This window comes from Centropristis striata, chromosome 6, assembly GCF_030273125.1.
Source record: "Centropristis striata isolate RG_2023a ecotype Rhode Island chromosome 6, C.striata_1.0, whole genome shotgun sequence".
Classification (NCBI taxonomy): Eukaryota; Metazoa; Chordata; class Actinopteri; order Perciformes; family Serranidae; genus Centropristis; species Centropristis striata.
The window spans coordinates 6,575,314-6,592,552 of record NC_081522.1 but is presented as its reverse complement, the minus strand read 5'-3'; the positions used below and the strand labels follow the sequence as shown (position 1 = coordinate 6,592,552).

The window sequence follows — 17,239 nt, the reverse complement described above, 5'->3', positions numbered from 1 at the left end:
ATAACGAGGTGTTTTTGCATGTTTCAGGGGCATCCGTTTCCTCCAAATCCTGCGAATGCTACATGTGGATCGACAGGGAGGAACATGGAGGCTCCTGGGATCTGTAGTCTTTATTCATCGACAGGTAAGTTAAAAATAGCCAAGGTAATGCTACAAGCATTCCCTGTTTTAAAAATAAAACTTTTTTATTTGTCTTTTTTACCACATATCAGACAGATTAGAAGAACAAAAAATGGCATTACTCCTGTTACATCACTTAACTTCAGGTTCTTATAAGGTTAGGGGGTGACTCTGCCTTTCTGCTATAATTTACTGCTTATGACAGCAAATCAAATGTCAGAATTGCATGCACACATGTGCACAAATAAGCCACAGCAGACCTGGCTTTATAAGGAGAAGAAAAAAGAGGTTGTCTTCCCCTTTTTCCATCTGATTCTGCTGCACTTGTTAGCATTTTATTAGGCTGATACACAATGAAATCAGAGGATGTAATGTTCTTTTCTTAATCCCTGAAGTAGACCGTGTTCTTTGGTTATAGTCAAACCTGACATTCAAGTCTCTTTGATGCATGAGAAGAACAGGACTGAGCAGTGAGGCATGCATGCAAAGGTCAGGAAAATAAATGTAAGATGAGTCCAAGATGAGCCGAACATGATTTGCTGCCATCTCCCTGTTGTCAGGTGACCACTTTATCAAATGATGTGCTCTGCTTAGTGTAAATGTATTTAGCAGTGTCAATAAGTTGGTTGAAAGGAACAGCCCAAGCACGCAAGGATGTGTGCTCAGAAAAGCATTCCAGTACTAAAGTGCTTGGCGTATTTTGACCTATTTTACTTGTGTATTTGTAATAAAATTCACATTGTGCCTCGTGCAGCAACATTTTTCTTGTATTTTCTATTGAGTGTACAAACCATCCAAATTTGCTCCTACCCAGGTGTGCTGAATGATGAGTCCCACTTCATAATTGTTTATTTGCATAAGTATCGCCCCGAAAACACTTCTTTTATGTATCAAAAATCTAAATTTGAATATATAATATTCATGCTTCTTTTTTTGCATCCATCTGAATGGATGTGCAGCTCTCTAACAAGGCTTAGATTTAGATGAAGATTTAGAAACTCAAACCTCTCACATTTACTTTTGCATTTATGTGCTCAATTAGTTGATAAAGCACTTCAACGTTCTGGGGCTGACCCTGTAAAAGACTAATACTAATGGCTTGTTTGATGCCACAGGCCTGACTGATTTTAGACCATTGTATAGTAGTCGGCTGTAATAGCCACCACACCCCGTTTATCCTTCCTGCTATGCAGAAGGTGGTGGGTGACCTTGCTGACACGAGACTTCTCTCAACAGGGCACTTAATGACGAGAACACTATAAGTTCTTAAGCGAGGCCTGAGAGCAGTCATAAAAGTGAGGAAGATGTTAAGTCTAACTGAGTCAAACTCATGCCTCCAGCATAATGAGGCTACAAGTTAGCACAATCAAGTACAATCATTCAGGGATAAACTAACCAGACACCTTTTTTTTGCAATAGATTTCTTAGTTTTCATACATTATACATTATGAAACCCACAGGAAGGTCAAAAAGGAGGAAAAACAACAAAACAAAACAATAGAAACAAAAAACAGAACACCAGCTCAGATACAGTACAGGCCAAAAGTTTGGACACACCTTCTCATTCAATGTGTTTTCTTTATTTTCATGACTATTTACATTGTAGATTCTCACTGAAGGCATCAAAACTATGAATGAACACATATGGAATTATGTACTTAACAAAAAAGTGTGAAATAACTGAAAACATGTCTTGTATTTTAGATTCCTCAAAGTAGCCACCCTTTGCTTACTAGAATATAAGACATGTTTTCAGTTATTTCACACTTTTTTGTTAAGTACATAATTCCACATGTGTTCATTAATGGTTTTGATGAATCTACAATGTAAATAGTCATGAAAATAAAGGAAACGCATTGAATGAGAAGGTGTGTCCAAACTTTTGGCCTGTACTGTATACACACACACCAGAGTTTACAATGACAGTGTGCAACAAGAACAATCGACAAAATCACTGAATCATGATGGCAGAGACACCAGACTGTTTTTGAATGAGATATACATGTAAGGTACTCTAATGGCAACCTGACGCTCTTACTATATACGGTAGGAGAAAGGTTGGTGTCAGTCAGCAGCAGCTTACAGCATGTCATTTGAAACATAAATATTGTGTGAAGTAGTGCTGATGTGCACTGTCACCAACCAGGCTCTCTTCACATGTTTAACATTCTTTCATGGTATCTTCTTTTTTTTTTGTAAATTTTATTTATTCAAAGTTTTGGCAAATATACACTACCGGTCAAAAGTTTTAGAACACCCCAATTTTTCCAGTTTTTTATTGAAATTCAAGCAGTTCAAGTCAAATGAACAGCTTGAAAGGGTACAAAGGTAAGTGGTGAACTGCCAGAGGTAAATAAAAAAAGGTAAGCTTAACCAAAACTGAAAAATAATGTACATTTCAGAATTATACAAGTAGGCCTTTTTCAGGGAACAAGAAGTGGGTTAACAACTTAACTCTATGGAGTCTTGGGCTATTTTGTCCATTTTTGAATTCTTTTCATGTCTTTGTAAGTCATTTTGTGTCTTTTGGTGTCTTTTTTTGTCATTTTGTGTTTTTTTTAGTCCTTTAGTCCAACATAAAATGTGATTTTGAATCTTTTTTTTTACTTTCAAAACACTATCATGCTCAATAAAGAATTTTAAATGTTGCAAATGTGCATTCATTTCAGAGTACACTGAGACATTAAACTGCATCATTTTCAATTAAATTCTGGAAAAGTTGGGGTGTTGTAAAACTTTTGACCAGTAGTGTATATATACAGACACATACAGTACAAGAAACATATAAAAAACCCAACAGAGAAAAATAGAAATAAAATAAAAGTAAACAAACAGATAAAACAAAACAGAAGCAACAGACAGCCAGCCACCACCACTTAATCGTTAACGTAAAAAGAAAATGTGCACAAAAACATGTCGTTCCAACAAAATGTCCCCAATTGTCCGCTCATATGAAAAGGGCCAGAGATTGAGTCCAGGAGGCCCGAGCAAGAGGGGAACAGCAAAGTCTCATAACCCGGATACATATCAAGAAAAAATATATTCATGGTATCTTCTTTGGGTGTGTTTTTCAGGAGCTGATCACCACGCTGTACATCGGCTTCCTGGGCCTGATCTTTTCCTCCTACTTTGTCTACTTGGCGGAGAAGGATGCTGTGGATGAGGAGGGCAAGACGGGCTTCTCCAGCTACGCAGATGCCCTGTGGTGGGGCGTGGTAAGGGCATACAAATACATTGTGTTGATGAAGCACGCTCCTTCACTGATGTTTTGGTACTTCTCTCTGCATATTAACATGAGTATGTTTTCCAAATTTAGTTTAATTTAGTTTTTGCAATGCATATATTACTGGATCCTTGAATGCTACTTCAATTTGCCAACATAGCTTACATACTTGAAAGGCCACATAACATGTAAATTAAAAAAGATTCTTCTCTATAAAGAGCTGTAACAAAAAATCTGCACAATGGACTCTCAAGTGGATTCTGAACTGGGGAAATGGAGATTGCTGGCCACCCTGGATAGACCAATTATTAAGCTCCTTGTGTTTTTATTTTCCTCATCCGTTCTTCGTTTAGCATGCAAGCATTACTGCAACACTCCACACAGATGCAGGTGTGTTGATGTTTTTCGTGCGTAGAGCTGGTTTAGCTCAGTTCCCTCTGTATGGAGGCTCAGGTTTCCAGAGTAGTTAATTAAACATTTGAATTGAAAGCGCAGAGTAATGAGAAACCTATGGCAGCCTTGTGCAGGGGATCAGCGTGCCACAAAGAGACGGTAATAAACCATTCACCTCTGGGCTCTTTGCCTCAAAGAACTTTTAGAGCACCAATATAAAGTGTCAGTTCCCTTAATTAAAACTTTAATTGTGGGATTACTACCTTTTTATGTAACGAGGGTTAGAGAGGTCACAGCGCTTCTCACTGCTCTATGGAAAGTTGAAGAAAAGCTGTTATTTGTGTTGCTCTGCTCACAATGTCGCGAAAAGAATCACAGTCGGGGATTTGCACCTTTTTGTTTTTCTCTGATTGTAAACTTGAGAGTCATGATATGCTGTTACAATAGGTTTCTTCAGGTTTGTGAGTGTTTGTGTGTGTGCGCTTATTGAAATGAGATTGCACTGATTGGGGAATGCTAAGCTCCCCCACAGAGTATTCCTTCTCTTGGCATGATTTCCACTTTCGGATGTGCAGGTGCAGGGCACAGCTGGAGGACAAGCCAATGCCATGATTCATATCCCTCCTCTCTCTCTCTCTCTCTCTCTCCCACCCTTACCTTCCCTGCCTCTCTTCTTCGTTTGCCAAATACTGGTGGTTAGGTAATGGCTGTTTGATTTTAACAACCTTTCTAACGTCAACCAGGTCACAGCGTGAAAGAGAAAATGAGGAAAATGAAAGCTGATACATGCAATTTTGTAGCTGTGGTGCTTATGTACATGTTGAATTGGGTGTAATCACACATACACTTCATATGCATGCAGATAAACATGCACGTTCACACTTAGAGATATTCAAAGAGCAGGTCTGTGACCTTTGTGTAGACGTGAGGAGGTTTTGCCACACAGCCTACATTCTGAATGCGAGGGGTGTTTTTGAGTAGACCATTCCACTCTGATGGTCAGGAGGACATTGTTTAGTCATCGGATTTGTGGTTGAGGGATTAAATCCCCCACCACACCGCCTGCCCCCCAACATACACCCACCCACCCTTCCTGCCCTTGCTCCTTCTTTTTTTACTCCCAAAGCCCTTTTAAGTATCTCACCTTACATCAGCCGCTTTGTGTTAGCGCACAACGCCGGCTCACGCGGCGATACTCCATAGACACCCGGAGTAAGCCAAGTGTGTTCTGAATGTGTCAGAATTGGCTCGGCTTTCAGAGTGGGTGTACATGCAAATGCAAGAGGTATTTGTTTTCCCCCCCTCACCCTGGCAAATTCCTACACTCACTGAGGATTAGTGGTTGGGAATCTTATTCCCTTTGAGGAGCAAAGAGCCTCAAATGCCCCGGCCATCGCTGACAGTTGTGGAGCAGGGCCAGAACGGCTGATGAACTTTCTCTTTATTGTCTAACTCCTGTTATAGACTGCTGTGGTGATGCTTAGAGAGCTGAACACTTCCATCACGTCAGCAGTTTGTTATTAATGAGAAGGACATTTGAAATCTCTCTGAATAAAGTTTTTTTTTTAGTGCACAATTATAATGTTTAACATGTACACTACTGGTCAAAAGTTTTAGAACACACCAACTTTTCCAGAATGTAATTGAAAATGATGCAGTTTAATGTCTCAGTGTACTCTGAAATGAATGCACATTTGCAACATTTAAAATTCTTTATTGAGCATGATAGTGTTTTGAAAGTAAAAAAAAGATTCAAAATCACATTTTATGTTGGACTAAAGGACTAAAAAAAGACACAAAATGACAAAAAAAAGACAAAATGACTAAAAAAAGACACAAAATGACTAAAAAAGGCACAAAATGACTTACAAAGACATGAAAAGAATTCAAAAATGGACAAAATAGCCCAAGACTCCATAGAGTTAAGTTGTTAACCCACTTCCTGTTCCCTGAAAAAAGGCCTATTTGTATAATTCTGAAATGTACGTTATATTTTACCTTTTTTAATTTACCTCTGGCAGTTCACCACTTACCTTTGTACCCTTTCAAGCTGTTGATTTGCTCGATTTTCAATAAAAAACAAGCTTGATTTTCAATAAAAAACTGGAAAAATTGGGGTGTTCTAAAACTTTTGACCGGTAGTGTAAGGGGAAATATTTATTCTTATATCATCAGTGAGATTCATCCGGGGTGAAGGAAAGGATAAAAGAGAGATAAAAACAACATCACCCTCTAGATTCCCACCTCTTTAATTTAGCTGTAGTCACATCGGCCCTAAATGATGAAGCCTTTCATCAGTGAAGGGCAGATTCACACATATGTTCTACAATCTGCTTATGATTATCTTAATAGATGTATCCACTCTCTGTCTTTAGGTGACTGTCACCACGATCGGCTACGGAGACAAAATTCCTCAAACGTGGATAGGCAAGGCCATTGCCTCCTGCTTCAGTGTGTTCGCCATCTCCTTCTTTGCTTTGCCTGCTGTAATTATCATTTTAATTTGAATTATATGAAATACCTTTTTCATTTAGTCCAAATCTTGTTACAACTTGGTTGGCTCCTGTTTTTTCACCATTGCTGTCTGTCATGAAACACAAGTGGAATATTTATGTCTCTTTCCTTTTTTTTTTTTTTTAGAGTAAATTAATGGATATAATAAGAAAGACATTCCATGTATTTTTTTGAGATTCTGCATCACCATTTCCTCAACTCTAAATGTTAAAACTTTAATGTGAGACATTTTCATGCAACCTAATTCTCTCTGATCAGGGTATCTTGGGCTCAGGATTTGCCCTGAAAGTCCAACAGAAGCAGAGACAGAAACACTTCAACAGACAGATTCCTGCTGCAGCCTGCCTCATCCAGGTACATTGTAGCATCAAATGCATGCATGTCAGCTTTGGAAAATTAAAGCAAACGTGCACTTTCCTCCAGAAAAGGTGAGCTGTACCCTTTGCCAAGAGTGTAATTGTAGACAAGCAAGCAGCTGTGTTGTGCCAAAAGCTAACCATTACAAGGATTACAATTACCCTGAACACAATGAGACACAATCACAGATGGTCAGGACTCCTGTGACATAAAGACACCTAAATCTGCAGGACAGAATACTGCAGAAACAACTCCATTATTTTTGGAATAATAGTATAGGTACATTTTTGTTTGATAAAAATGAAATGACTCAGTCTAACTTTACTTGTGCAGCACCTTTTCTGGAGTTAGTGCAATTCAAAGTGCTACACGTTGATAGAATAAAATACTCTTTTCAAATTTTATTGTGAAGCATTATTTTAAAGGTAACAAAATGATCATGCTTCTTTTCCATTTAAAAAAAGCCTAAAAATGATCAGTCCAGTCCAGTTTTTAGATTTTGTATGTATGTATGTATATATGTATACTTTTTCTTCTGTTTTTAGCTGCTTTATCATTTTTTTAAATAATTTTATAATTAGACTATTATGCTTTTAATCAGCACTTTGAGATTTCCTTTAATGTAAAGTGCATTACAAATAAAATGTATTATTATTTTATTAGTAGTACATGTTTAGCAATTTACCCATGTCACTGAATTTGTGGCTAATATTGCTGAATCTGTGGCATCCTCCTTTAGTTGGTTCTAAGTGTTAACTTGCAGATGTGAGGAAAATAGGAAACTTCTGTCAGGTTGTGTGGATCAAGTCAATGACTAACACTAATTCTGTGCTTTGACCTTTCCCCATCAGACACTTTGGAGGTGCTATGCCGCAGAGAAACCAAACGGCTGTGCTGCGACATGGAAAATGTATGTTCTAACTCCAGAGGTTAGAGTCACCACAGTGGAACCTGAGACGTTCAGCCCACACATCAGGAAACTAAACATATCGGTAATTATCCAGTTAGACTGTTTGTACAGTTTTCAGTTCAGCTTGATTAGGAATATACTTTTCTCAAAAGTCTTTACTTTTGAAACCATTCTGTATTCACAAAATGCAAAGCATGTCTCTGATGTTTCGGTCTAAGGCACCAACCCTATGACATCTGGACTTTGAATCCAACTAGGGACATTTTTTGACTCTTTTTTTTCTATTCCACTGTTTAATATGTCTCTTTGCTTTGATCTGTCCAAAAAAAGCAAAAAAAAACTTGGTTCGTTTCTGGTTAAAGATGTCTCATTTTTAAATTGAAATATACATACATTACTCATTTATAAGAAGAACATTTTCTTTTTAAAAAGACATTTGAAATAATCATTTGAACCTGAGGTCTGAAACATCAGGAAGTCAACAAAAGAGCGTTGTCAGAAAAACCGTCAGCCTGTGATACTGCAGGGCTGATTTGCATACGTCCGGCCCACACCATATTGTCTTCTTGTGCCGTTCACCTTTCACAACAATATTAGCTATGTTGTGCCTAGGCCATAAAGCATAAAAGGGCAAGTTAAGTTCCCACAAACGTACACACACGCGGAAGGACACACAACACACACAAATACACATACACACAGAAGCCCCACCCCCTCCCCCCGAGGCCTGACTCCACCAGGATGACTCGAGGCCTTTGTCTCCGCCGGACAAAGACTCAGTCAGTTGAGATGATGTCACCGCCGCCTTTCTCATGGGAGTAAACCTTTGTCTAGTAGAACAACAACAAAAAAATCTTTGTGTAGCATTGAACCCACATGTATTGGGGAGAATGAAGGCTGCTTCCGCTCTTTTCTGTTTTCAGCATGTGACTTTCTGTGCTGGCTCTCCTCTCGCTCCCCTTTCTCTTTCTTTCAAGATTGCTCTCCTGTTTCTTCTCTGTTAAACTGACTTTATTTCACTCTTTCTATATATTCCCTGCTCTTCCTGTTTCTCTCATTTTCTTTTGCTGCCTTGTCTATGTATTTCTCATTCACAGTGCCTTTCCCCCCCTTCCCTCTTTATATCTAACTATCAGTTTCTTAAACGCAGCATTTGTTACAGTTTATTCATGCCCTTCCATCTTTCTCTCTCCATTCTCTTTTTTTTTTCTCTTTCTCTTTTAGTCTTACGACACCCACCACCACCTCCCTCTCTCACTCTCTGCGCTAATGAGTCATTCAAATCTCGGGTATTTGGACTGAACTGCTGGCCACTTGTCAATGCCAAAGTCTGATCCACTGAGTCCAAATAATTGAGTTTCCATAAAGGCCACGTCCATGACGTTGGTTTGGGTCAGTGGGTCTAAAGATTGGACTGGAGGCACTATTTAAGGCCTCAGAAACTCACTGACTCACTCAGCACATAGCTATGAGCTCAAAGCAACTGAGATTAAACATGAACTGCTGATGTCAGCAGGATGTGAGCACAGCATTTGGTAAGATGATGAGGTATAACAACAATGTGGACTAATTCAGGTACTAAAAGAAAATAACGTTTTTTGGTATTCCAGTGTTTTTGGCAATGCATGGTAATTAAACACTTGGCTGAAATAGCGGTTCACTCCCAGTTTAAAGAACACGTTCCTGGACGATTTAAACCATCTAAAATGTATTCAAGCTTACTGTAATGCTCTATGCACTATAAATCAATATATAGTGTTACAATCTTGATGTGCATGAAGGGGTACCAGTTATTTACAGTAAGACTTATTGTATTCAACAAAGCGTTGGAAGCGAGCCAACTGCAGAGCAACACAACCCGACCAAAATAAACCCAAAAAGAAAACCAAGTAATTTCATGCATTAGCAAAGTGAATAGGTCTGTTTTAGGTTATGAAAGGGCCTGCTTTGTCTCCAGTCTATATTAAAAGGTTTTGCTGGTTTATTACAGTTTGAACTGTTTCATTTTGCCCCAGTGAGGGTAAAATGGATTGTAAGATTGATGGACTGATCTGATGCAGGTGTTGGTCATTTATATATTATATTGGCTTTGTTATAATAATCAGCTTTATTAGATTCATTTTCAGAAGAAAAGTGCAAAGGAACGGATCAAAAGTCCCTTTTGACTGTGACATCATCTCATATATATCAGGAAAATGAATCACATGTTTTCTCTTGAGATCATTCCATCACTGTAAGGGATGATCATGATATCCCTTACTACACTTCCACTGAACTGATTCCTCTGTCTGTCAGAAAAAGGGGAACAAGAGGAGGTTGAAGTCCAGAGGGAATGGCGCCATGGGTGTGGCCTCGGAGAGGGCGGTATCGATCCCCCAGATCACCTACGATCACATCGATGACTCCGAGGAGAAGAAAGATGTCTCATTTTTCCTGGAAGAGCCAAGAGGCGCAGTTGAAGGTAATATACAGGAGAGAGCACTGCTCGTAAGTTATAGTGATCTACAGTGGGCAAGCTAAAATCAATAAAGTCTTTTTGTCACACACTATTTTTATCAGTCTGAGGTCCACAAACTCTACTGCATGTTTTTTTTTAAAAGAAAATCTGCCAACCTCTACTGTATAAATTGCCACTGAGTCCAAGTCAAGTCAATACGCCAAGATTACACATGAAAGCACTGAGCCCCGTTTTATTACTACTTGATGAAATTGACTTCATTTTGGACCTCTTCATAACAGAATTTTTATTCAGAACTTGACACCTCAGAAATCCATGTTCTGTGAAGGTGTTTTTGAAGTGCATTGAATACAATTGTGAAGCTATCTTTGCCGTTTTAATGCAGTTTCAGGCCAGCTGGCAGCGAAGCCTGTGTCATGTGGAGGACATTTGACGAAGTGGATTACTGCTGTAATGAAACCAGCTTTCTGTTCCTCTTTAATTCACTTTTGTTTGATGAAATAATGCATGTTAAGGGCTGTAAAATGATGTCATGCTGCCTTGGAAATCAATTATATCAGTAAAAGTTTGATGTGTTTTTGCGTTTAGGGCATTTTAATAGCCAAAACAACCCAATGATGAATTACATTTTTTATGGCGGTTGCTTTAGAAATATTAGCTGTCAGCTTGTACTTGCCTTGGCAAGTATTTCTCATACTAAAAATAAATACTGGAGAATACACTTAAATCAGACCCCCCTGTCATAATTTTGTTTCCAGTTTATCAAATCTTATAATACACTTTTTTTACACATTTAGGCTAGTGAGGTCACCACACGTATTCACACTGTATGTGCTCTGTTAGATGCTCACTACTGGGCCTGCTGTTATATCATACAAACTCAGTCATGTCATTAGGTAATTCTTTGCGGAGCTATACATTGGTAAGTCCCGATACATGTGTCAGCAAATCTGGCAGCGACAGAAGGTAGGGATTATATATGTCCACTATAGGACAGACTCTGTAAAGCATATTGGTGTATAAACAGACCTAAGTACAGCCTCACAGAGCCCTTAGCATGGCTATAGACTCTTAGTGGGATTTAAAGTATTATCACATTGTCATTGTTGGTCATACTTGAAATACAGAGTAATTACAGAATGTGGTTTTTAGAGCAAATCTTTGGCAAAAGACTGCAATTTGTTTTTTTTTCTCAGTTTTATATAACAGTGGAGACCCTTAAACATTATGGGACGAGTTTGTTATGTGCTGATTTCTCATTTTCACACAGTAAACAGAGGCCCTTGCCTATTCTGATCCCCTTAGACCCAAGATGGCTGCCAGGTGTCTTCAGTAGGCCAGATGGAAGCCATTAGAGTCTCAGTGGTGATTAGAGGTCATGGTTACAAGCTCTTTACTGCTTCACTTGTCCCCTTTGCTGGCCACAGACACTCACAGTGAGTTTAAGTGGAAAAAAGTTTTTTTTTTAAACGGGCTTGTCAAGGTTACAAGTTGGAATTTCTTATTATACTTCTTGCAGATTGACAATATTTCTGCAGTCGTGCCAAAGCCAAGTCATATTTCCTTGTTTTCTTTTTGACAATCATGGATGAATGGTTTCTGATCATTCAGAATCCTAGTAATCATGAGTCCTTATTGTCCCCAGCACTTGCACATAACTATAGTGTTTTTGTTTTTAAATGCAGGCCTATGCATGCAGTATATGATCAATGGCCAGCTGGTTAAGGGGGCGGCAGTTTAACTTCCCCTGTTAAAAGCCATCCCCGCCAAATGAATTGACCCAGACCCAGGTTAATAAATGCGCTTTATGAGTTTTTCCTGTCAAAGCGTGCCATCATAAAAGAAGCTGGAGTGACATAAACTTGACATAAAGGCAGGCCATCACTGGAAGAGCAACCACTTATGAGGGGAAATGTAGTTTAGTTTCCTGCCTAATTGGGTGGATCTCAGATAATGAAGCAAAACACATGTCTTATGTGGAAAAAGCAATCTAATCAAGATTAATGTCAAACCAGTTAGATACTGCATTTCATCCAGTATTTATAACATATTAACTAGCAACAAAATAACCTGTCAACATGCAGATTGTATGTTTAAGTAATTTGACATTATATTTTGCTTGTATGATCAATAAATAAGCACACATGCTGAGACTATGGAGTGGAAAAAGAAATTGGCCAGGCTTTGGATGACATAAAGCCACGTAAAGAAGCCTGCAGCCTGCAGCCTGCTGTCACTAATGATAACGTGTGGAGTTGAAGCAGCATGAGACCGTACGATCTCTGCTTCAGATCGAGCCATAAAACAGACATCTGCAATGTCAACTGTCTACACCAGAGCTCCTTGTTTTTTTAATTTATTGTTTAACCATCCCTGTTTCAACATGCATTTGATTTTTGCTTTATTAAATAGTTTTCCTTAATGCAAACTGGTTTAATTGAGGTTCTCCGTGGAGTAATTTAGGCTTAATGGCAATGCAGTTAGACAATGTCCTCTATGCTTTTTCTCTTGAGCTGTTTTTACAGCTGGTTGTGGTGTTATCTCTTCCTCTCTAAACTCGCAGTAACAACAACACATTTTAAATTGATGTGTTGGCAAACAGTTGCTTATCTACACATTCAGCCGTTATTTACAGTAGCAGCATTAATCATGTTTTTGTCCACCTGGTGAATTTAAGTCCAATGTTCACTCTCTTTTTGCTCTGTTTTTGGTCTCTATCAATGCCTTCGGGACATATCTGGCTCTTTATGCTCCACTATGTTCACCAGCTACAAGTTACAAACTTGTCAGCTTTGTTATGCTGAGCAGGTAGTGTACTTTTATAGACTGAATATAGCTGCATGTGGTGGCAAAAAATTGCATTTTAGGGCAGTCAGAGTGAATCAAATCACGGAAAGTTGTGGGCTGGACAGCTGAAAAGAGAGCTGCAGATTCAGGTGATAATTCTCTGTATGTTCATCACAAAAAACCCTCTTCACCTTGCCACATTGTCATTTGACACATTATTATCACAAAAATATTGATTATACAAATTAACACACTCAAGGGAAGTGGTTGGCCACAGTCAACAGCTGTATTATTTCAAGTTTAAAAGTGGCAGTTAGTAAAGTTACTGTATAGTTTGGATATGTTATGTTTCTTTCAAAATACATGTGTATATTGTTTCTGGCCCAGGAAATGATTGTGCATCAGAAATGATGTTGTGTTCCAGAGCAGAAACTGATAGAGATTGTTGATTATGCAAGTTGGAAGAATGTGTCATTGGTGTGTGTGTTGCAGTGTCATATTAACAATATTTCCTCCTTTCTTTACAGGAATCGCCAGAATGTTCAGACAAACAGGTGAGTCACAACTGAGGTGCAATACATGATATTTCCAGGGATAACATGATATCTTGTTACAGAAATGATGTCAACAAATATTTGAGTACAGCCTCACGTTACCTTCTCAAGTTTCCATTCCATAATCTTGTATATTAAAGCAACTTAAATCCAACAGAAGGAAATCACAACTTAAGACACTTTCATATAACGGCCATTTTTTGAGAAAACTGAAAACACACAGAGTTAAGTATATAGTGTATATGTGTTCACTGCACTGTCTATATGTGTTCACTGCACTGTCTAACCAGTAGCCCTTTTCACTTGTTAAGTACTTCTTTTTCTTCTATTAAAAAGTCCTCTGTGTTAATCATTAGCTAGCCTGCCTTTTTAATGTGGCCCAGACAGTATTTTAATTAGACTCTCTGGCTGGCTGGGCCTTTGTCCCCAACCGGACCAAACCAGAGCCAAGCAGAGAGACTCAGACACTGGTCCTGGGTTGACCTGGCCTGTTTTCTTTACTGGGTGCTCTGCCAACACCACGGGTGAGGAACGGGGCTGGCCTAACCAGGAATGGACAGGGGCCTAGGGGACCGTGGGGACCTAGACTGGGACACCAGAGAGAGGGAGAGAGGGAGGGGGTTTTGTGGAGTTGATAAGCAGCCATTGTGGAGCTCCAGTGGTCAGAAATAAACTGGTCATTGTTTGATTTAGTCAGTGTCCGGCTTATCGCTCCACTTATCTGTCTGGCCCCACCCACCTCCCTGTCTGTGAGAATCTCTCAATGGAGCACCCTCTCGCTCTCTTTCTGTACCTCTATCTCACTGTCTTTTTTTCTCTGCACTTATTCTCTTTCTCTCTTTCTCTCTCTCTCTCTCTCTCTCTCTCTCTCTCTCTCTCTCTCTCTCTCTCTCTCTCTCTCTCTCTCCTGCCTTTGGCTCACACTCTCCCGGCCAAACACGTTTGCACTGATGGGCCAGATAAAACTACATATTGTTAATAAACCCTTATCCTGTTTGTGTAGCCGATAAGTCAGATAGTTAAGGCGAAAGTTGTTAGCTCTGGTTACCCTCCTCCTCCTCTCCCTTTCCCTCCTTCGCTGTCTCTCTCAATCGCTCTCTCCCCGCTTCCGGATTGGACAATGTTAAACAAACTCGATGATGGAATACGAGAGAGGTTGAATGGATTTTTGCTTGAATTGGACTGGTCATTCATACAGATCTGCCTCTCCATTCTTTATCACAATGGAGGCCTGGTGGTTTGGTGGAGAGACTTGTCAAACTCAGACGCTGACAGTCTGACTGCAGGTCAAGACCCCGCTACACATGTTGTTCTTTGCTGTTGTTTTTAGCCATGCCAGCAGCCAGCCAGCTGCACTGTTGAACGGGAGCACTGCAATTTCTCTTTCCTCAAACAAAAGCTTTAAAAAATTGTAACTCAAATACCTTTTCCCACTCTAAAAATACTGACTTTCTTTGCATATACACTACCGGTCAAAAGTTTTAGAACACCCCAATTTTCCAGTTTTTTATTGAAAATCAAGCAGTTCAAGTCAAATCAACAGCTTGAAAGGGTACAAAGGTAAGTGGTGAACGGCCAGAGGTAAATAAAAAAAGGTAAAATATAACATACATTTCAGAATTATACAAGTAGGCCTTTTTTCAGGGAACAAGAAGTGGGTTAACAACTTAACTCTATGGAGTCTTGGGCTATTTTGTCCATTTTTGAATTCTTTTCATGTCTTTGTAAGTCATTTTGTGTCTTTTTTTGGTCATTTTGTGTCTTTTTTTTAGTAATTTTGTGTCTTTTGGTGTCTTTTTTTGGTCATTTTGTGTCTTTTTTTAGTCCTTTAGTCCAACATAAAATGTGATTTTGAATCTTTTTTTTACTTTCAAAACACTATCATGCTCAATAAAGAATTTTAAATGTTGCAAATGTGCAGTAATTTCAGAGTACACTGAGACATTAAACTGCATCATTTTCAATTCAATTCTGGAAAAGTTGGTGTGTTCTAAAACTTTTGACCAGTAGTGTACATGTAGGCCTTTTGCATCCATTTGAAAACCTCCCCTTTGCATCATGTTGATTCAGGACTTCAGCCTTTTATTATCATAAAGTAACCCACTGACATAAAAGGTGTTTATTAAAACTTTTATTCCTTTCTTCTTTCTTCTCCTTTCTTTCAACCATTTTTGCATGACACCAGGCCTTCCCCATCATTCTTGGTCGTCTTTCACTCTGAGCTGCCCTGGCTCTCCAGGTATCTTTCTGTTTCTTATTGTCTGCTTTTATGCTTATGTCATTTTGCCTTGGAACACAACTTCTTCATTGGTTTTAAAAATTGCAAACTATTATTCAACATGATAAACTATTTATATTTACTTGAACTCTTATTCTGTATCTTAGATTCAGAGCACTGCAGCAATCACAATTTTTCTTTCAAATCCAAATTAGTTCAATGAAAAAAGAAAATTCAGTATTTTCTGACTATAACTTTGATGTTTTCATTGATTTTGTACTTGCCTAGTCTATGGATGTATTGGATAAACTGATGTGTGCTCTGACAGCTGATATAATTATGCATCCAAGGAAAATCCAATAAAAACAATGTTGAAAGAAAAAAGAAAATTCAGTATAGATAAAGCGGTATGCAGTTAAACAGTCCAATATTGGTGAACTGGAATTAAAATCTGCTTTCTTTGCAGTAAGGAGGAATCGCGACAGCACCTCCATTGACATCTCCCGCGCCAACAGCTTAACAGACGAACTGGACTACATGACTGAGGACATTCCCCTGCCGCTGATGAAAGCTCAGTAAGTCCCAGAAAACGTCACATCTGCTCTTCCCCCCATCTCCCTCCTATCCATCACCCTGCACTGACCTCCATTCTTTGATACATATAATACTGATTTCCCTACTTGTCGTCGTACCTAAAGGCCTTTTGTGAGAGCAGAGAGCCCCTCTAGCTGCTCTCTAAATGAAGTTGTTTTGTTGAACTCTCTTGAGGGTTAAAGAGACTCTCGAGGGCCAAGGCCATATCAGGTACAGCCAGTTATAAAGGGGATTATCCCTTTAGTCTGGAGGGAAATGTCAAAGAAATCCCTCTCAATAGGTTGTAGGACATGTTAAGGTACCGGATGGCTTGTCACCACATGCCCCCACAGGGCTGAGAATGTGCTGCTGTTGGTGTGTGAATTGTAAATGTGAAACAAAATTCTAATGTAATTGCAGTTTCTTTGCTTCCTGGTTTTACATGCTGTAACAAAGCACGTTTTACTCCCCATTATTTCTTCTGCTTTTTCACCATCAACATCAACAGACCAGTTCTCCCATGTTGTGTTTTCACATGTTTTACACTCTCAAACTTTTCTACAAGTATATACATAGAAGCAAAGTTAAAATACAACATGTCAACACTATTGTTTGGCTTAATCCCAGTAGTGGGAGACTGCTGGAGTGCCTTTCCCACTGGGACAGAGTCTTGTAGCATCATTGCTTACAGATTTAGTGATGATCTCTGAACAGGCCTCTTATACAAAGTCCCATAGGAATACCAAAAGTGAGAGGATTCAATAGATCATGGGCTTTAAAAACGTTTGAATGCTGTCATGTAGCTGATGTTTTGTGTGTGGTTGTTTCCTGTCATTAATAATGGATATGGTTAATCCATAATGCCTCAGGTGACAGCTCATGTGCACTCAAGGCTTTCAGTTTGAGTGTTTGCTGTGCATACATTATGATTTTTTTTAAGTAAATAAGTTTATGTTGCATTTAGTCCTTTGTATGTGCCTGTAGTGTATATATAAAGCATATTTTGGTTCATTTGGGTCAACAGAGAGTTAGTTTTATGACTTCTCGTGATGGGTCCCCTGTTCAGAAACGTTTATTTACAGTAATTTATGTCCTTCTAGCTGCTCCATTAAGGCCAATATTACTGGGCATT

General features: G+C 38.9%; 1 protein-coding gene across 1 annotated transcript in view; it reads left to right on the top strand.

Moving 5' to 3' along the window:
* The window catches only part of kcnq1.2 (potassium voltage-gated channel, KQT-like subfamily, member 1.2), a 188,859-nt gene that overhangs the window by 25,554 nt on the left and 146,066 nt on the right, over window positions 1-17,239 (top strand). The window contains exons 6-13 of the mRNA XM_059336070.1: window positions 28-124; window positions 3,195-3,335; window positions 6,112-6,222; window positions 6,509-6,604; window positions 7,459-7,599; window positions 9,813-9,978; window positions 13,290-13,316; window positions 16,001-16,109. Coding sequence (XP_059192053.1) covers window positions 28-124; window positions 3,195-3,335; window positions 6,112-6,222; window positions 6,509-6,604; window positions 7,459-7,599; window positions 9,813-9,978; window positions 13,290-13,316; window positions 16,001-16,109 — 888 coding nt within the window. The remainder of the gene's footprint in view (window positions 1-27; window positions 125-3,194; window positions 3,336-6,111; window positions 6,223-6,508; window positions 6,605-7,458; window positions 7,600-9,812; window positions 9,979-13,289; window positions 13,317-16,000; window positions 16,110-17,239) is intronic.